This window comes from Canis lupus, chromosome 1 (genome assembly GCF_048164855.1).
Source record: "Canis lupus baileyi chromosome 1, mCanLup2.hap1, whole genome shotgun sequence".
NCBI classification, from domain to species: Eukaryota; Metazoa; Chordata; class Mammalia; order Carnivora; family Canidae; genus Canis; species Canis lupus.
In genome coordinates this window covers 43,243,082-43,265,075 of record NC_132838.1, presented here as the reverse complement: position 1 = coordinate 43,265,075, position 21,994 = coordinate 43,243,082, and the positions used below count along the sequence as shown (strand labels likewise).

Below are 21,994 nucleotides of genomic sequence, written 5' to 3'. Positions count from 1 at the left end.
GTAATTTTTTTCTCACGTCTTATCTTTTTTAAAAGATGCAAAGTTAGGAGTGCCTGGGTGGCTCAGTCAGTTAAGCTTCTGCCTTTGGGTCAGGCCCTGATCTCTCAGGGTCCTGGGATTGAGCCCAGAGTCAGGTTCCCTGCTGGGGGTGGGGGGGTGTAGGAATCTGCTTCTCCTCCCTCTGCCTCTCCAACCCCACTCGTGTGTCTCTATCAAATAAATAAAATCTTTTTTTTAAAATTAAAAGGTGCAAAGTTGTATAAGCCAAGAAGTATAACATTTTATTGTTGGGCTTATTCCATATAGATAGAATATATATCACAGTAATAATATAAAGGAGTGGGGAAAGAATGGAAGTCTCTTACAACAAAGATATTTATTTTATTTTGTCAGATTTAAGTGAGTATTAATCTGAAAAAAGACCATGGTAGGTTAAGATGCACACTAGAAGAGCAATCACTAAGAAAATTTAAAAATAGTAAAAAAAAAAAAAAAGGTATCCTAAAGATACTTATTCAAATAAAAAAAGGAGGGGCCAGTAAGGAGAAACACAGGAAAGAAAAAGATAAAAGACTTATACCAAAAATGGCAAATGTAAATCCAAACCTATCAATGATTCCATTAAATGTAAATGTTCACAAAGGGTGGTAACAAGTACAATTAGGGTAGCTATCCCCAGGATAGCTTCATAGGAGCAGGTCCTAGACCAGGTACTTTAGATAGTTTTCTCTTAGAATCCTCATAATAGCCCCATAGGGTGGGTAGTTCTCATTTCCACTTTAGGCAGGAGGAAACAAGGTAAAATAGGATTGAAGAACTTGCCCAGGGATGATAAAACAAGAAAACAGAAGAGCTTCTTGGTGTCAAAGTGACTCAGTGTGATAAACCTACACTCCTGTTAGTGAGGAAGTGAGTACAGACAGGCATGGGAGAGGACTCAGGGAGAGCAGAGCAGTGCTAGCCACTGTCCGTAAATGCTTCCTGTGTTAACCCCTGTGGTCTTCACAGCAACACTTCAAGGCAGGTGGTGCTATTATTTTCTCTTTTTATAGGCAAAGAAACTGAGGCATGGGGAAATTGCCTTGTGCAAGGTCACATGAGAAATGGTAGAATGAAGCTTCAAACTGAGTAATCTAGCTGTAGAGCCTGCGTTGCTGTATTCTGTTGCCTCTTAATTAGTCACATTAGTTTCCCTCAACTCATTCATTAAATTACAGAGAAAATGGGCAAGAGGTAGCTCTGAAAAGGGAGCAGACATTGGACAACAGAAACCCTAGGGTGGAGTGGGGTGGGATGGGGTGGGTTGGGGAGGCAATGTACTGGTCATTCCTGCTTTAAGGTCATGATTAAAAAAAATTGGTTTTTGAGCAAATCATGTAAATTTCAGATTGTTCATTCCAATTTGCACTTCTTCATTCAGGAGTAATTACTCTCAAGCTTCTTTCTTCTCCCCTACAGGGAATGGGATAAGGTTAGCCATTAGAAAGCTACTATTTTAAAGAACACCTCATATAATCTTCACAACCACTCTGTGAATTAGGTGTCACTGTAACCATCTTGTTGATGAGGAAGTGGAGGCTCTGACAAATTCATTGCCAAGGATCATAAACCTTGTATGTGGTAGAGCCGAGAAGTGAGGCCAGGTTGGCCTGCCTCAGATGTCCACACACTTCCTCCTGTGCCTGGGAGGAAGGAGCCTGGGAGGAAGATCATCAGAGTGATCTTCAGGATTCACTGCATCCCATCACCTTGATTTGAGGCAGTCAGTGGTAAGCCATTAGCAAGAAAATAAGTTTACAAAAAATAAGCCCATTATCATTCGTTTAATTTTTTATTTGAACATCAAATAGATTGAGAAAATTGTTTACAGGTGCTTGAGTATCCCACTGGATTCCTTACTTTTTAAAGGTGCAAAAGAGGTTTACAAGTGTGTTTCAGTAAACAAAGCAAGGCTGCAACAAAACAGAATCACATCAATAATAGTATGCATCAGCGAAAAGGCATATTAAACCATCAGACACGATTTGGCATGTAAGCCTTTTCCCATAAAACAAGAGCTCTACATTGAAGAATATGTTGTGCACAAAAAGCATTGTTTATAAGCTGTGAGAGAACATAAACTGGCATAATGTCACTTATTAATTCAAGTCTCTATGACCAATGACCTCTCTGTGAATGCAAAGGGGTCCACATCTCAGGCACCTGCTCATGGGGCTGTATGTTGTTTCCAGGGTACACAGCTTTGTACAAACACACTGAAGATGGGTTTGGAACATGGCAGCATTTACATATTTTAAAAATTCAGGCACATTTGGATGCAAAAAAAAAAAAAAAGAATAGAAATTTTTCTCAAATCTCTGAAAGACAGTGCAAAATTGAAGTGCCATAATAGAGGCAGCAGTTACTTAGAAAACAATTATAAACGACATAGAAAGAGGCCACACTCACTTTAATCCAAATGAAAAGGAGATGCAGTTAGAAAGAGAGAAATTACACTAGTAGTGAAAAGATGAATATTTGGGACCACAGTTTAATTCATTTGCTCCAGTTGAGAGTAAGTTTTCAGGGAGTTCACCTAGGAAGTGTGCAGTGTAATCTGGATCATCCTCCCAAGACTTGCACCACAGGGAAGCAGGATTGCCTCAGAAACTAGTATATGACTATCTGCCTTCCAAATAACTAGTTTCCCAAAGCAGATTTGCCTGTGAATATTAGATATTACTACAGTCGTAGTGATCATTCCCGGCATCCACAGTCCATCTAAGAGTGGGAAAGTATGAATAGGAAGGGATTTGAAATTGGTTTCTAAACCAACAGCCTAAATCAATGGCCATTTCAGTGTATAAGATTTTAATGCGAGAATACCTTAATGTGATCAAGAGTAAATTATCAGTAAGTCCCTTATTTGTTCAGTCCCCAAAAGGTATGGGATATGGCATGGTTAGATAGCCTTGCAAGGTTCATCGGAAAATCTAACCAATGACTGCCCTTCCTTAGGGGCTGGATTTTGCAACCTCTGTAGGGTCTTCTCTTTGGATGAACTAGCTTCTCTGATTGTTGCATGACAGCAATCCAGAATCGTTACCGCAAGCCGGGAGCTAGGCAATGGCCAAAAGAAACCCAGACCACTAGCTACTCCGTAGATTGTGCGGACGCTTGTTCTTCCATAGAATTCCAGCTGCCATTTTAGAAATGCTTGTCATTTGTAGTTCACAGGGCACAAGTGGAATATGGAACTCTGGTTCATACTCCAGGTGCCAGAACTGATCTGCCTCAAAATATTTCAAGGCTCTTATTACTGTATTTCCCAGTCTTGAAATTCCTGAACCTACTTCCCCACCCTACCCTAACCCCCCAGGTTGATTACGTCTTTCAAAACTTAAATTGCCTCAGAGTGGGGGAGGGGGGCGGAATTCAACATGTTCCCTACCCCCAACAGCAGTATCAGCTGCTAAGTGTCAGCTGTCCATTAGTGGCACTTCAAATAAGAATAAAAAGAGATATCTAAAATTATTTGAATTTTGCTGTGCTAACATTCCAACTATCTGGTGTTCTCTGCCCATTTCAAATGTAGTAGTATCTTTAACATGAATACAAACACATTAGATGAATAATGCAAAACCCTCCACTTCATTATTGTTTGGATTTAGCTGGTATTACATCATCTATAGTACTAGAATTTTTTTGTCTGTTTTTATTTTTTTAAAAGAAAATCTAAGTATAAACATTAAAAAGAACCCACTGACCCATTAGGTACTGTCCAAAAATATTACTACTGATATTTTGGTAAAGCAAAATTAGCTGCCCTGAATAATTTTCCTTTGCAGGCATAATCTCTGCTACATAAGATTGTCTATCGTTCGATATCCAACAATAGGCATCTAGATTAGTGCTATTTTGTCTACTGTGGATATAAAAGTTGATATGAAATGTGATCTTCATTAAAATGAATAATCACCAGGCCCTAGGCATCAATGACTGCATACATGACAAGGTAGCTATACAAAAAAACTAAATATCTTTTGTTGATTTTGCACATTTAACCCAGTCAAATTAAATCCAGAATGGAATTACTACATTCAATTGTCTGATAAACAAGCATTGTAATTTCAAAAAAAATATATATTATACTATATAAGGTGCTTCTTAAACAAAACAACAACAAAAGAATTATGTTCTAAACATATTCTTACTGCAGATACACAATATTGCCCCTAAATTCAGATGCGCATATATAAAAAAAAAAAACAAAACTTTTTTTTGGCCCTCCCAGGCTCCCAGTCCTTTGGTGATCACTTACTAAGTAATCAAAAATGAAAGAAATCCATTTTTTGAAACAGGCATCCCAAGAGAAGCCCTAGAAGCTTGGCTGGGTTGTTCGCTAACCCATCACTTCTCAATGGGGTTTGAGTTATAGACAATGAGGTCACCAGAGGAAACCAAACTCACTGAGAAGAAAGATAAACCATAGATGATCTGGAGAAGGAAAGGCCTAGGGAAGGCTGCCCTGTGGCTGGAGTGAGTCTTTCTTGTTTAGCCTATAGGTCAAAGGATTCCTATAGCCCAATTCTAATCTCGCTCTCTTGGCTTATGAAGTTTAATGAAATGAGCTTTGGGTAAAGTTTTTTCTCCAAGACCAAACCGTGGTTTTTGGATGAGCTCTAAACAACCAAGAGCAGGTAAAGTTTGACCAGATCCCAGGCAGCCTGAGTAGTGAGCCTCCTATCCTCACCCTCCAGCCTCACCTAACCACGTGCAGGGCCAGCTGTAGGAATGCAGCTGTCTTGTCTATTGCTGTTCCTTCCAATCATGGGGGCAAGAAGAGGAGGGCTGCCCATGGATCCCAGGGCTGCCCCACAGTGCACACAGGGCCTGCCAGGGCCACTCCTGTGTAAAGCTACAGCATGTGGCAGAGCCACCGTGAGCCTCTCAGTTTTAGTTTCCACCCTACTTTCCTCCTGTTCTCTAATATGTACAATAATTGTGCACGTTTACTATTTACCCAAGTGCCCTAGGGCTAACGATGTCACCAGGTACCCACTCATTTAAACTGCCCTTGGTCATATGCTGGGCACTATTACTAATTGACCTTCTGTGTCAGTTACACACCAGGAAGAACCAAGCAGAGCGCCCTCTGCTGGTAATTGTGAGACCACGCTAGAACAGGTTCTGAAGCTGATTTACAAGTCCTGCGGGGAAAGGGCTTTCTTTCATAAAATGAAAACAAAAAAACAAAGGCCAAGAATTTATCCCTTAAAAGGAAACTGGTATATGTGGAGGTGACTTAACTGGGATCAACTTGCTGTTTTCCATAGATCCATGGGAAGCAAGAATTAACTGGAACCCATGACCTGTACATAGTGTTCTCAAAAACCAGTGGAAGAGCTTTCAGCAAATCTGAAGGTGCAGTGTATTAAGTTGACAGAGTTTTGACAATTAGGGGACCTTCCTTCTCTGTGGGCATCTTGTATTCCTATAGGGCAAATGAAGAGACAATCACTGCATATTCAGCTCCAGCCATGCAACAGAGCAAAAGCTTTAAGGTATTACTTTAATAAAATGTTACATTACTACAGGAATACAAGATGATGCCATAATGAACCCTTGACCTAGCTTTCTCCAAGTCAGCAAATTAAAGGGGCCACTTTCAAGTCTTTCCTGTGGCTTTTTCTTAGATTTGTTAAAAAGTGCTTCACAGAGATGAAATGTCCACTCTCCAGGTCTGGGTCTCAACAAGTAGCTTAAATGCACAGTCACCTGAGTCCCAGCTCATAGACTGAGTTCCATCATGAAAAGCTATAGAATCCTCATGCTTAGTATTATAGCAAAGGGAGAGAGAGAGTGAAAGAATTTAGCCCTGGAATCCCTTTGGCTGTTCCCAAAAGAAGGCGTGCCACTAAGAACTGAGCAAGCAAACAAATGGCCACTCATATTAGAAAGCCATGGTGGTGGATGCATGCTGGAGTGTGCGCAGGAGCAGAACTCTGCTATTGTGATACATGACGTGGGTAAAATGGTACAGGGATTCTCAGGACCTTGGGGTAGCCTGGGAGCTCTCAGACTGTGGTAGGGAAATTCCCTGCCTCCTCGGTGATATAATACGTTTGCAAGGAATGTGATGAAGTTGGGCCCGTGGTGGCCAGCTGGCTCTGGTTTGTCTCCTCCATGGGCACACCCCCACGGCTGGCTGGGGCGTGCAGGCGGTGGGCATCCAGCATCTCCAGCAGCAGGTCGTAGAGAGGCACCACATTCTTGCACTTCATGTTGTACAGATGCTCCATGCCTTTGTTACTGTGGGTGGGAAGACACACAGAGGGACCACTTTAGAGTAGCGCAAGCCCTAGAGCTGCTGCGACCCCTCAGCAGGGACCAAAGTAAGGGAAACTCCAAAGACACCTGTAGGCCAACCTATCTCCCTGTTTAAAGAGCCATTTCAGGATTTGCTATACAAGTGATTTCCTTCCACTGATTCCAATAAGGTTCTATTCCCCACTGTTAGCATTGTATCTAAAAAGAGAACAGAGGCCATATGGCCATGTAGGAGGGAGGTCTTTTTTTTTTTTTTTTTTTTAAGTATAAAAGTGGTTCAAGAACTTCCCTTCCTTCAGACTTTCCCCAGTGTTTTCCATTTAATCAGAATAAAATCTGAATTTCTTTCCATGCTCTCAAGGTCTAACTGATGTGGCTTCTGCCGACCTCTCAGGGCTCCTCCTGCCTCTCTCTGCTACCTCATACTCTTTAGCCATGCTGGGGAAAAAAAAAAAAAAGAAACAAACAAAAACAGCTTTTTAAGAAAGAGCTTGAAGAAACTGGGCTCTTTACTACCAGATGCAAGTGTTTATACTTACTGTTCCTCTACTTGTGTGCTCTTTCCAGAGCCACATTCTCTGAAGGGCCTTTTGCTGCCACGGGTGGCAGTCACCTCAAGGTCCTGTGGTTTTTACCTGTCCTCTTGCATTTACTCTGTTTTCCTCCTGGCTCTAGGACAACCTGAAATTCCTCTCTGGATGAGTGCATGCTGGTTCTTGCCCCCAAGCACCCCTGGACCTGTGAGCCACACACGCACACGCACACACCAACATGCACCAGGCAAATTCCTGGAGACAGCGATCTGCCCAACCTGCCGGCCTCGACCCTCGCCATGTATGCAGTAGATGCTCAGAAAAATACGGGGCAAATGGACACAAGGAAATGTAGACAAATGTCATTTCTTCTTTTGACCACTGTCTTCCCCACCCCACCACCAATGGGAACAATACAGAACAACTCTTATCAAGCTTGAAATTTTTTAGAAAGAATCATGTATCATGAGTAGTCAGGACCAAGAGTATTATCCTGGAAAATATTTACATTTTTAATAGGGGAAAAGTCAGCCCAAGTTGGAGACATGCCAAGAAAACACAGCATCAAGCTATTCAGGTCTTACAACACCACAACCTAATTACATATCTAAGTGGTTTTTGTTTGTTTGTTTGTAATTTAAAATGCTGTTAATATTAAATGCTGGCTGGATCTCACACAGTCTTGCTCTTGCAACCTAACGAATCACATTTATAGTCACATGGAATCTGGTGTTAAGTTCTCTGAGTAACAACATATGGCTGGGTCAAACTTAATAAAACAGAGTTCTGTGATTTAGACTGGCTGTAACAAGGCACCAAAATATTATTTTGTGCATGGGTGCGCATGCGCACACGCACCCCAGGGAGAGAGAGAAAATGCTCAAAGCTTTCAACAGAATAGCAGTTTCTCTCCAGCTTTTCACACAAGTCAAACAGACTCTAGAGAGCTCTCTCGCTGCTGTTGCCCTTCACCACAGGTTGCCAATAAAACTACCAGAGCCCTATAAATTTAGTGCAGATATATTGGGGTATTAACTCAATAGGCTTGCTAATGCTGAAAGCAGTTGACGGATTTGAAAGTTCAGCAATTCCTACCAACAAATAAAAACCTTCATCTGCAATACGTGGTTTCTACGACATCTTTGAAAATTCCTAGCCCAGAGTAAAAGCTAACACAGCTCTTCAAGAGGAAGCTTACTCTCTAGCCAGGAAACTTGGTAGAGATTTGCTATTCTGACACATTTCCTGCCTCCCTTTTTATATTCATAAAAACATACACATGGGAAAGGATTGGAAAGTGTCCTCTGAATGCAGTTATCTACCCTACCTGGCCAAGGTGAGTCCTCCGTTTGTGATACCAGATATGTAGGCAATCCCCTGAGCACAGAAACGACAATCACTCTCTCTCAAACTTTGCCAAGTGGAAATCACCAACTGGGAATTTTGAATTCATGGGGTAGGGAAACTACACAAATAACTTATTCATCCATTCACTCACATGTTCATTCACTCAGCAATAATGTTGTGAGCCTATGCGACATAGCAGAGGTCGTCATATGTAGGACTGTGAAGGGATAGAAAGAAAGAAACATACATTTATTTTCTCAAGAAGCTATCAATTTTCAAAGATCTCTCCAGAGAGGGTGGCTCATGGGACTTTGATGGGACAAGCTTCTTGACACCTGATGCATAATCTCAAGGTTTGAAAGTCCCTTCAAAATTAAGCCAACCCTCCAGACACCACAGCCCTTCCCTCACAGCCACTAAGAAAAGAAATTTCGTTTTCATTCCTAGGGTCTGGGTGTAAACCCAAGGTCATACAGACTTCATCATGCATGGGTATCTGATCCCTAGTATCATCACTTCACCTCATTTTTATCGCCTTTTTGGAGTAAATAATCTTTTCTTTCTCCTTTTTCTCCACTTTCTTTTTTAAATTTTTTTTATTGGAGTTCTATTTGCCAACATATAGCATAACACCCAGTGCTCATCCCGCCAAGTGCCCCCCTCAGTGCTCATCACCCAGTCACCCTCCCCCCCCCCACCTCCCCTTCCACTACCCCTTGTTCATTTCCCAGAGTTAGGAGTCTTTCATGTTCTGTCCCCCTCACTGATATTTTCACTCATTTTCTCTCCTTTCCCTTTATTCCCTTTCATTAATTTTTATTTTATTTTATTTTATTTTATTTTTTTAAAGGATTGTTCTTTTTTTTTAAATTTTTATTTACTTATGATAGTCACAGAGAGAGAGAGAGAGAGGCAGAGACACAGGCCGAGGGAGAAGCAGACTCCATGCACCGGGAGCCCGACGCGGGATTCGATCCCGGGTCTCCAGGATCGTGCCCTGGGCCAAAGGCAGGCGCCAAATTGCTGCGCCACCCAGGGATCCCTCATTAATTTTTATATTCCCCAAATGAATGAGACCATATAATGTTTGTCCTTCTCCGACTGACTTACTGCACTCAGCATAATACCCCCCAGTTCCATCCACATTGAAGCAAATGGTGGGTATTTGTCATTTCTAATGGCTGAGGAATATTCTACTTTCTTTATCTGTGCCCCGCAGGCTGAGTTCAGCCCTGGGCCAGCCACATTACATGACTGTTTGAAGTGGAGATGAGACCATTTTCTCCTTTTGGCACAGAAAGGCCCTGTTTCCTTTGCTAATACCCTTCCTTAACTCCTATACAAAATATTTATCGAGTAGTTATTATAAGCCAAGCCCTACTCAGTGGTACCGGGTACACAGATTATCCAAGATGGGTTGTGGTCACTGCCTCAGAGAGTTTATGGTCTAATTGGGTAGTGAGAAAAATAAAATGGGGCAGCAATCAGGAAGAACAGAATGCAAATCCCAACTGGATTAAGGATCAGGAGATGCTTCCTGAAAAGAATATCTAAGCCAAGATGGATTAGTTTACTGTTGACAAAAATGCATTCCTCAGGCCACATGCCCCTGATCTTGACTTTAGCCCTCATAGTGTGACTTGTTGGCCAGTCAATGTGACTTAACTCAGAGATTAAAATGTACTTGCCCTTACAGGCTTGCTTTCTTGTACCTCTGCCATCACTATGAGAAGAGTATGTCCCAGTTAACCTGCGGGGGCGAGGAGGATAAAAAACACATGGCGCAGAGTCACCTGGCCAACCTGCAGGCCTGTGGGTTGCATCTCCCAGATGAGCCTGGGAGCAGCATCTCCCAGATGAACCTGGGCTCCATCAGCTGTCCCACAGATGTGGGAGTGAACCCAGGTGGGATGAACAGAGCTGCCAGCCAATCTGCATCCTGCTCATGACTCAAAGAACAATCATTTATGGCCAGAGGTCAGATCTCAGGAAGCTCTAGGGACTAGAGCACAGAAGTTCTATAAGCAAAATGAAGGGACTTATAGTTTAAAGGAATAGGAAGCTAATTCAGGGTCTTAAATAAAGGAATGACATGAGCAGATGTGGTATTAGATGGTCACTCTGGCTCTGGTGTGGAGAATGCATTAGAAGAGGTCAAGACTGAAGACAGGGAGGTGTGTTAGGTGGTCACTGCAGGAATCCAGAAGGAAATGGTGGCATGGATGAGGGGAGAGGAAATGAGGGGTGGCAAGAAGGGATCGGAGAGGAATGGAAACTGGACTGGAGGAACCAGTGTTGACTGAGAGGCTTAGGGACAGAAGTTCTCTCAGGGCTTCTACGTGTCTCTGACGGGAGTATGAAGTAGAAACCTTAACAGCTGCACCCAGTGCCTTCAGAGGATAAATGTCTTGCCTTGATCTAGGACAAAGTGAGTGGCCAAACGTCGCCATCCTCCCTCAACCTGCACACTGTGCACCTCTGCCCTGGTGGGACCTTGTTGTGCGGGCTTCAGACTGAGTGCAAATGGCACCTCCTTTCTGTAAGCTCTCTAACTAACGCCTGCCCCATGCCCTAGACTGATCTCATTCCTCCCTCCTCTGGCCTCCCCACAGCATTTATACACATGCCAGGAACTGTGCCAAGTGTGCTGTCTGCATTCAGGCCTCAGCACGTTCTGGTCCATCTGTAACATGCTTGAGGGCTGGCGTTCATTATAGTGCTCCAGTGGGAACCCAAGACCGCCTCACCTCATGTGCCTGATGTGGGAGAGGATGAGGAGGAGCTGGGCCAGACGCCGGTGCTGCTGCTGCAGAGTGAGGCCTGCTTTGGCCATCAGATGGATCAAGGTGTCTGTGATCTTGTCTAAGATACGGTGGATATGGTCCTTCTCTTCCAGAGACTTCAGGGTGCTGGACAGAAATGTGTACACTCCTGAATGTGCAAGGAGACAATGAGAGAAATTCAAAGAGGATGAGGTCTAGAGATTCGCAGCATCCTTGGGCTATGCTACCCAGCCAGGATCTCCTCCCACCCTCTGCACAGCAATGGGGAAGCTTGGGACCCATTTGACCTAAGCAGCTCTACAAAATTCTCAATATACATGTCTGAGAGCGCTGAGGAACTCATTTGGCCTCCTGTGTTTGAGCCAATTTTTAGGATTTGACTGAAGATTCCCAGGAAGGGCGCTGTCAGCCTGGGGCTACCCCCTCTCTGCCAGGTCTGACACCCACACAAACTAGCCCATCCATGCTGACCAACCCTGCAAGAGAGGCATTACTATTTCTTTTCTCATGAGGAAACTGAAGGGCAGAGAGATGCATTAACTTGCTAATAAAAGTCCTCAGGACAAAGCAGAGCTGGGAAAGAAGCCCCACGTGCTGACTCCACATGTGGTCATGATCATGGAGTCTCTCAGGAGACATATGACACTTGGTAAGATGCACAGGGAGTGAGGATGACTTGCAAAGGGATTGACAAGTCATTTTTCCAGGGAGGATCTAATGTGCTGTTACGTTTCAGGTCAGGCGTAGGGCATTTTCATCCTCAGCTGAAAGGTTTATGAGGGAGCGGGTAGAGAGGCCCCTGGGAACTGCTGTTTTTCACTGCCAGGCATGTTTGGTTCAGTGGCGGTTTTTTTCTCCCACTCTTGCCTTTCTTCTGGTAATCGACCTACTTCCTGGGCCATGAGCAGACTCAGGACAGAAATTAGACAATCAAGTCACTCGATTCTTTGGGACAGTATTAACCCTGGGCTAGACAATCAGAGCTTTTCTGGGACTGTATATGGAAGTTGTAAGAAATTCTTCCCTCTAGGTTGCTGAGTTTGGAGGGTGAGAGTATGGGACCTTCTAGTAGCGGCCTCTTCCCTGCTCACAGGCTGCTCCACCTGCAGAATTCAGCCGAGCCACGGTAAGCAGAGGGTGCTAGGTACATGGTAGTGGGGCACAGGGGGGACGTCTGGATCCAGCAACAAGGTCCTACTCTTACATTGTTTTCCTTTGACCTTGGAACTTTCACAGTATCCTTTCTAACACACATGAATCCAAAAATTCCTTTTACTTAAGAAAGTGTGAGTTGGGTTTCTGTCACTTATAACTAAAAGAATCTGACTTTTTTTTTTTTTTTTTGAATCTGACTATTTGACTGAGTTGTGAACTCAGCCCGAGGACCAGAGGAAGCTGAGTGATAAAGAGGTGGGAGGGTGCATTAGTCTTGTCTTGGGACCACAAGGGTGGATTTCCTATCAAGTGAACACTCCAGAAATAAGCTCCATTCTGCCTAATTATACCATCTTCTAGGGAGCAGATGATGCTGTATTTTTCTCCAGATGAGAAAAATACATGTATTCAGCAATATTTTTTTCAGTCTTGCCTTTATTCAGCCCACTGGCCCTCTGCTTTTTTTTTTAATAAATTTATTTTTTATTGCTGTTCAATTTGCCAACATATAGAATAACACCCAGTGCTCATCCCATCAAGTGCCCACCTCAGTGCCCGTCACCCAGTCACCCCCAACCCCCACCCACCCCCCCTTCCACCACCCCTATCGTTTGTTTCCCAGAGTTAGGAGTCTCTCATGTTCTGTCTCCCTTTCTGATGTTTCCCACTCATTTTTTCTCCTTTCCCCTTTATTCTCTTTCACTATTTTTTATATTCCCCAAATGAATGAAACCATGTAATGTTTGTCCTTCTCCGATTGACTTAATTCACTCAGCATAATACCCTCCAGTTCCATCCACGTTGAAGCAAATGGTGGATATTTGTCGTTTCTAATGGCTGAGGAATATTCCATTGTATACATAAACCACATCTTCTTTATCCATTCATCTTTCGATGGACACCGAGGCTCCTTCCACAGTTTGGCTATTGTGGACATTGCTTAACATCGGGGTGCAGGTGTCCTGGCGTTTCACTGCATCTGTATCTTTGGGGTAAATCCCCAGCAGTGCAATTGCTGGGTCGTAGGGCAGGTCTATTTTTAACTCTTTGAGGAACCTCCACACAGTTTTCCAGAGTGGCTGCACCAGTTCACATTCCCACCAACAGTGTAGGAGGGTTCCCTTTTCTCCGCATCCTCTCCAACATTTGTTGTTTCCTGCCTTGTTAATTTTCCCCATTCTCACTGGTGTGAGGTGGTATCTCATTGTGGTTCTGATTTGTATTTCCCTGATGGCAAGTGATGCAGAGCATTTTCTCATATGCATGTTGGCCATGTCTATGTCTTCCTCTGTGAGATTTCTCTTCATGTCTTTTGCCCATTTCATGATTGGATTGTTTGTTTCTTTGCTGTTGAGTTGAATAAGTTCTTTGTAGATCTTGGAAACTAGCCCTTTATCTGATATGTCATTTGCAAATATCTTCTCCCATTCTGTAGGTTGTCTTTGAGTTTTGTTGACTGTATCCTTTGCTGTGCAAAAGCTTCTTATCTTGATGAAGTCCCAATAGTTCATTTTTGCTTTTGTTTCTTTTGCCTTCGTGGATGTATCTTGCAAGAAGTTACTGTGGCCGAGTTCAAAAAGGGTGTTGCCTGTGTTCTCCTCTAGGATTTTGATGGAATCTTGTCTCACATTTAGATCTTTCATCCATTTTGAGTTTATCTTTGTGTATGGTGCAAGAGAGTGGTCTAGTTTCATTCTTCTGCATGTGGCTGTCCAATTTTCCCAGCACCATTTATTGAAGAGACTGTCCTTTTTCCAGTGGATAGTCTTTCCTCCTTTGTTGAATAGTAGTTGACCATAAAGTTGAGGGTCCACTTCTGGATTCTCTATTCTGTTCCATTGATCTGTGTGTCTGTTTTTGTCACTGGCCCTCTCCTAAAGAGACTTCTCCCTCCCCTCCGGTTCCTCACTGGTACCTTCAAGTTAAGGCCCCCAAGTCTATTAATCCCTGCCCCTGTACTGGTAATGTGGTGACAAGTTACTGCTCGCACTGCACCCGTAGGCTGGAGATGGAGAAAGCACCTCCACAGTGGAATCCATAGTAAATAGAGTTGTAACTGCCCAGAATGGAAAATAGCTTAGCTTTAAAACAAATACAACAACAACAACAAAACCAGGATGGTCAAGTCCTGGCTTACATGCAGTTGAATAGAATAATGTAGCTTTTGGTACCCAGAGGCACTTCAATCCAAAGAAAACAGACCACAGAATGAGTAAGCAACAGACAAGCAGTGAAGTAAGAAATTGTTGGATTCCTTCACTTATGTTCCATGTGAACTGTTGATAGAGAATGAATGTGTCCATCAGAAAAATGGGCAACTGTCCAGGGGCCTTGGGGTCAGCCTTGAGACAATGGATAGCAGGAGAGTGGTGCACCAGAGGGCTGGAGGTCAGGAGCCCCTCTGAGCCCCTCTGGCCCTACCTCTAACTTCCCCCTCTGTCATCACACCCATTCTAGCCTCACATGTCCCCGAGGCCCTGAATCTGGATGGATATTCTGGGAACCTACCCAGGCCACAGAACCGACTTAATCCAACTTGGATGATGCGTTTTCTACCAATTTCCGTTTTTGTCACCACCGGGGATGCTGGCCTCCTTCACCAGTAATCCCGTTCTGCTTCAAGGGAACTGTGGATTCAAGGAGGCTGCAAGCTTTGAGGTGACACCCAGCCACACTTGCTCTTCCTCCTTGAGTATTCAAGGGTGGAGCACACTGGGCTAGGATCTCAGACATCTTGAGGGCCAGTTGGCAGCATGCTCTCTCCAGTGAAGGTAAAGAGCCTTGGCACCCAGATGGCAGGAGGCAAAGTTTTCTCGGGCTTCTGGGCTCCTGCCTTCTTCCATGTGCACACATGGATTCCTTCCTATGGATGCTTTCATTAAGGACCTACTGTGTGTGTGCACTGTGTGACTTAATAGGGATCCTCTTGCTCAAGCCTTATCTGAAGTGTTGATGTTTTAAGTGCAGATATTGCCGGTGGGGAAAGAATTTTCTTAACACTGACTCTGGGGCTTCAGGCCTTCTCAGAACAGGCCTGTTTCTCTAGTCCTGTTTTGTTTGGCACCAATACAGCTTATCATTTCATCCTTGTCAGCAGATGCTTCCTAGCTATGCAAATATACTCTGAAAAAAAATATGGTCCTGTTGAAATGCCAATGCCAATAATTAACAACAGTAGCCATCATCAGCTTTTTGGGTTTTTCTGGCAAAATGTGGTCTGAGTTTGCTGCCTTTTGCCCCTAAGGGCATACTTGAGAGAAACAGCAGAACTCCAAATTCCCAGAATGCTTCACATGGTCCGGCAAATGCAAAATTGAGATGCTGGTAATTTCCATATCCCAGGTGGTCTCTGCCACCCTGGACGGCTGTACCACTGTGCCCAGCAGCACAGAGCCAGTGATCAGACAGTGAGGGCCTTCAGAAATATTCTTGCAATAAGGCTGGCTTTGCAACTCTCAAAGCTGCTCCAAATCTCCAAGATGGAAAAAAACAATCTGGATGTCATTATCCAGTCTTTAAGTGTTATTAGCAAATCTGAGCTTGTACATATTCTGAATCTTGGCCAACGCTGGAAGATGCAGGAAGAGTATATGTAGAAATCTGGTGGCAGAAAAGAATGGAGAGCGAAACCACAAGGACCCCCCATAAAAGAGATCTCAATTCAGTCTTTCTCACCCTCTTGCTCTCACCGACTCTGGATTCTACTCTCTCTCTCTGCTCTCATTCTACTTGGATCCTCTCACTCTTCCTTCTTCCTTTTCTCTCTCCACTTCGCAGGAACCTCTGCATAGACTCTGTCACTCTTCCAGATAATGGAGTCTTCCAGAGGTAGGAGCAATGTAGGTGTGGACACTGAGGATGTGGATGCATGTGGCTGTGGCCAGAAGGAAGCACTAGCATAACCAACCACTGACCTGCACTGGTGGGCACACTTAGCTGTTCCTAAAGAAATGAGAAGTGATGAGGCCCACAGCTCAGCAGATGCTTCAGGACAAATTCTTCAAGCAAGGACACATGTTTTCTTCTCCAAAACAAAGAATATGCCAGTGGAACTGGAGATAATCCTTCAGTATATGGCAGCTTGACCAAATTAAAAAAAAAAAAAAAAAAAAGACTCAAAAGGAAGTGGTAGCAAAGAAAACTCCTCAAAGTCCATAGTGGTAAGTAGTCTGGGCCAGCAAGCATGACACTCCACAGGCAATAAAATAAAAAGGACTTCTCTGTTCACCCAGTGATTAATCTGCAGGTCAGCCTCTAGGCCTTTAACCTGAAAGTAAGCAAGAAGCATGTCTGCTCAGAAGTGCCTTCGAGACCAACAGTGTGGAAAGTGCTCCATTTGTCTTGTGCTTCACCTATGACTGCAGTTCTTCCTGGGGCTCGTGTTGTCACTTGTGGGGTGCTGGTTGTTACAGACATTTAGTGATAGAACCTGTGAGATGTCCTACAAGGTGTGGGACCATTCCACATGACGAAGGATTTTTTTTCCTTGAACGTGCTAATGAATTACCCCTACTACAAATCAAAATTTTGTAGTGAAAAGTTTTTTGAAGACTGTAGACAAAACATCTAGTATGCAGCTTGGTTATAGAAAGGGGAGCTTAAATGGAATACCTTTTCTCAAAAGCATTCAATAATTTACTCACTTCATGCAGCCAATTGAATGTATTACATACACTTGCCAGCTATACATTGAGGTGAGATGGATTTTAGTGCAGGTGTACAGGTACTACAGAAGCAATGTGACTGGTTGCAGTCAATATATAGAACAGATTTAAGAGTCCTCTAAACAAAATTAGAAGCAACTATTATAAAACAGAAGACATCAATGAAATATTGTGTTATTGCCCCTATGTGTTTTAAAATAATTTTGTGGCATAATTAGAAATCCATTTTGTGAAAAGTACATACTAAAATTATTTTGGGGTTCTTGTCTTCTGTGTTGGACTGACATTGTCTCCCTTAGGTTTCCCACAGACTTCTTGATCATATCTTACATGTATTACTATTTCCTCTTCCGATTCATCATCTCATCTCCATTGCATCCAAAGGATATAGCCTCCCAAGGCTTTTTAAGTTCTGTACACTTAATATTTGTCTTGAAATTCACGAGCTTTTAAGATAGGTTATGTGTTTGTATAAGAGATTCACTTAAGATATGAGGACATACACAGACCAAAAGAGAAGAGATGAAAAAAGATATTCCATGCAAATAGAAATGAAAAGAAAGTGAGTGTATCACTTGTTATAGGAAATACAGACTTTAAAATAAAAACTTTAACAAAAGACAAAGGGCATTACATGACAATAAAAGGGTTAATCCAACAAAAGAATATAACATTTATATATATTTATGCCTCAAAAAGGAGGGTCAAAATATATACAGCAAATATTAACAGACCTAAGGAAGGAATACAATAATAGTAGGGGAGTTACCAACCCACTTACATCAATGGATAGATCATCCAGACAGAAAATTAGTAAGGAAACACCAGTCTTAAATGACACGTTAGACCACATGGATGGAATGCTCTGAATACATCCATGGATTCAGAGCATTCCATCCATGAGCAGCAGAATACCCATTCTTTTATTTTTTTAATAATAAATTTATTTTTTATTGTTGTTCAATTTGCCAACATACAGAATAACACCCAGTGCTCATCCCGTCAAGTGCCCCCCTCAGTGCCCACCACCCAGTCACCCCCACCCCCCGCCCTCCTCCCCTTCCACCACCCCTAGTTCGTTTCCCAGAGTTAGGAGTCTTCCATGTTCTGTCTCCCTTTCTGATATTTCCTACCCATTTCTTCTCCCTTCCCCTCTATTCCCTTTCACTATTATTTATATTCCCCAAATGAATGAGACCATATAATGTTTGTGCTTCTCCGATTGACTTATTTCACTCAGCATAATACCCTCCAGTTCCATCCACGTCAAAGCAAATGGTGGGTATTTGTCATTTGTAATGGCTGAGTAATATTCCATTGTATACATAGACCACATCTTCTTTATCCATTCATCTTTCGATGGACACCGAGGCTCCTTCCACAGTTTAGCTATTGTGGACATTGCTGCTAGAAACCAGGATACCCATTCTTAAGTGCACATGGAATATTCTCCAAGACAGATCACTTTTTAGGCTGCAGGACAAGTCTCAGTAAACTTTAGAAGACTGACATCACATCAAGCATCTTTTCTGATCACAATGGTACAAAATTAGAAATGCAGGACAAGAAGAAAACTGGAAATATCACAAATACATGGAGATTAAACAACATGCTACTAAAGAACTAATGGGTCGATGAAGAAAGAAAATACCTTGAGATGAATGAAAATGGAAATACAATGGTTCAAAATCTCTGGGATGCAGCAAAAGCTGTTCTAAGAAAGACGTTCATAGCAATACAGGCCTACCTCAAGAAATAAGAAAAATTTCCGATGAGTAATCTAACTTCATACTTAAAGGAACTAGGAAAAAGAACCAATGTTAGTAAGAGGAAAGAATTAAGCAGAAGAATTAAGAATTAAGCATTTATTCAGAGCAGAATAAATGAAATAAAGACAAACAAACAATAAAAAAGACCAATGAAAGTAAGGGCTGCTTCTTTCAAAAGATAAACAAAACTGACAAACCTCTAGCTAAATTCACCAAAAAAAGCGGGGGTGGGGGGTGGGGCACAAATAAGTGAAATCAGAAATGGAAGACAAATTACCACTGATCCTACAGAAATACAAAGGATCATAAGACATGGCTATGAATAATTATGTGCCAAAAATTGAACTATCTAGAAAAAGATAGATAAATTCCTAGAAACATAAAATCTTCCAAGATTAAATCATGAACAAATAGAAAATCTGAATAGACCAATTACTAGTAAGGAGATTGAATCAGTAATCAAAAAACTCCCAAAAAACAAACACCCAGGAGATTTCACTGGTGAATTCTACCAAACATCCAAATATTTAATACCTATCCTTCTCAAAATCTTCCAAAATATTGAAGAGGAAGGAATGCCTCCAAACTCATTTTATGAGGCCAGCTTTACCCTGATACCAAAACCAAAGACATCACACACACAAAAAAATTGTAGGCCAATATCCCTGATGAACAGAGATGCAAAATCATCAACAAAATATTACCAAACCAAATTCAATAATAATTAAAAGGATTATCCACCACGATAAAGTGGAATTTATTCCAGGGATGCAAGGATGATTTAATACCTGCAAATCAATCAATGTGATATACCACATTAACAAAATGAAGAATAAAAATCATATCATCTCAATAGATGCAGAAAAAACATTTGTCAAAATTTAAAATCCATTTATGATTTAAAAAAAAACTACCAACAAAGTGGGTATAGAGGGAAAGTACCTCAACATAATAAAGGACATATGACAAACCCACAGGTAACATCATACTCAACAATGAAAAGGTGAAAGCTTTTTCTCTAAGATCAGAAACAAGACAAGAATGCCCACTCTTGCTACTTTTGGCAATATGGTATTAGAATTCTAGCCATAATAATTACACAAGAAACAGAAATAAAAGGCATCTAAATTGGAAGGGAGAAGTAAAACTGTCACTATTTGCAGACAACTTGACACTATATATATAAAACACTATGGGCAGCCCGGGTGGCTAAGCGGTTTAGCGCCGGCTTCCGCCCAGGGTGTGATCCTGGAGACCAGGGATCAAGTCCCATGTCAGGCTCCCTGCATGGAGCCTGCTTCTCCCTCTGCCTGTGTCTCTCTGTCTCTCTCATAAATAAATAAAAACTTAAAAAAAGAAAAACACACTAAAATCTCCACCAAAAAACTGTTAGAACTAATAAATGAATTCAGTAAAGATGCAGAATCAAAAATCAATATCCCGAAATCTGTTATGCTTCTATATGAAACCATCAGAAAAAAAAAAAATTAAGAAAGCACTCCTGTTTACAATTGCTCCAAAAAGAAAAAAAATTCCTAGGAATAAACTTCCTAGGAAGTTTAACCAAGGAGATGAAAGACCAATAGTCTGAAAACTGTAAGATACCAACAAAAGAAACTGAAAAAGACACAAATCAATCAAATGATATCCATGCTCATGGATGGTAAAAGTTAGTATTGTCAAAATGTCCATGCTATCCAAAGCAATCTACAGATTCATTGTAATCTCTACCAAAATCCCAATGGCATTTTGCACAGAACTGGAACAAATAATTTTAAACTTTGCATGAAACCACAAAAGACCTTAAATAGCCAAAGCAATCTTGAGAAAGATTTCAAGGTTCAATCCTGATTTCAAACTATACTACAAAGCTATAGAAATCAAAACAGTATGGTACAGCTTAAAAACAGACACATAGCTCAGTGGAACAGAACAGAGAGTCTAGAAATAAAGACATGCATACATATTCAATTATTTTATAACAAAGTAGCCAAGAATATACCATGGGGAAAGTCTTTTCAATAAATGGTGTTCAGAAAACTGGACAGCCACATGCAAAAACTAGACTACTATCTTATAGTATCATGCACAAAAATTAATTCAAAATGGATGGAATATTTGAATGTAAGATATCAAACCATAAACCTAAAGGAAACTCCTTGACATCATCACTCTGTGATGATTTTTTTTTTTAAGTTTGACTCTAAAAGCAAAAGCAGTAGAAGCAAGTATCAACAAGTGGGACCCATATCAAACTAAAAGGCTTCAGCCCAGCAAAGAAAACTATCAACAAGCTATGAAAAAAAGCCTATTTAATGGGAGATAATATCTACACACCAATATCTAATAAGGGGTTAATATCCAAAATATATGAAGAGCTCAACTTAAAATGAACAATTTGGTAAGAAGTGAGTAGATAATCTAAGTAGATATTTTTCCAAAGAAAACCTATTGCTGGCCAACAATCACGTGAAAAGATGCTCAATATCACTAATTATCAGGGAAATGCAAATCAAAACCACAATGAGATATCGCCTCCCACCTATCAGAATGGCTATTATAAAAAGACAAGAAACAAGAAGTACTGAAGAGGATGTGGACTGTGTACTGTTGGTGGGAATGTAAATTGGTGCAGCCACTATAAAAAACAGTAGGCAGGTTCCCCAAAAAATTAAAAATAGAACTACTATATGATCCAGCTCTTCTACTTCTGAATATTTATTCAAATAAAATGAAGACATTAATTTGAAGAGCTATGTTTGCCCTTATATTCATTGCAGAATCACTTACAATAGCCAAGATATGGAAGTAACCTACTTGTCAGTCAATGGATAAATAGATAAGGAAGATGTGGTATATATAGTGGCATTCTACGCACCATATAAAAGGAAATCCTGTAATTTGTGACAATATGGATATACCTTAGGGGTATTATGCTGAGTAAGATAAGCCAGAAAGACAAATACCATATGATTTCACTTATATACGGAATCTAAAAAAAACACAAAACAAAACTCATAGATACAGAGGACAAGTTGGTGATCAGAGGGGGAAAGGGTTGAGGGTGGGTAAAATGGGTAAAGGGGGTTAATTGTATGGTGATGGATGATAACTAGACTTATTCTGGTGCTCACTTTCTAGTGCATACAAATATTGAATTATAATGTACACCTGAAACTAATTTAATGTTATATATCAATTTTGTCTCAATTAAAAAGAAGAATATGTTTCTATACACTTCTGCTCTTATTTATCCTATGTCATAACAGATGGAATTACTTCGACAATACATATAATAAAGTGCACCTCATTTGCCAAATTTTCTTATTTCCTCACTATTTTTTTCACTTTGACAGTCTTTGGTTTTTCTCAGAATGTTTTGCTAAATCAATCTAATTTATTTATTTCTTCTTACCATATATAGATAGGTTTAG

At 41.4% G+C, this 21,994-nt stretch overlaps 1 protein-coding gene across 2 annotated transcripts in view; it reads right to left on the bottom strand.

The window, feature by feature from the left end:
• Positions 1-1,818: 1,818 nt before the first annotated feature.
• The window catches only part of ESR1 (estrogen receptor 1), a 290,055-nt gene continuing 269,879 nt past the window's right edge, over positions 1,819-21,994 (bottom strand). For both annotated transcript variants that reach the window (XM_072828041.1, XM_072828035.1), the window contains exons 8-9: positions 10,937-11,120; positions 1,819-6,291 (exon numbers count right to left, since the gene is read on the bottom strand). In XM_072828041.1, coding sequence (XP_072684142.1) covers positions 6,057-6,291; positions 10,937-11,120 — 419 coding nt within the window. In that variant the 3' untranslated portion in view covers positions 1,819-6,056. The remainder of the gene's footprint in view (positions 6,292-10,936; positions 11,121-21,994) is intronic.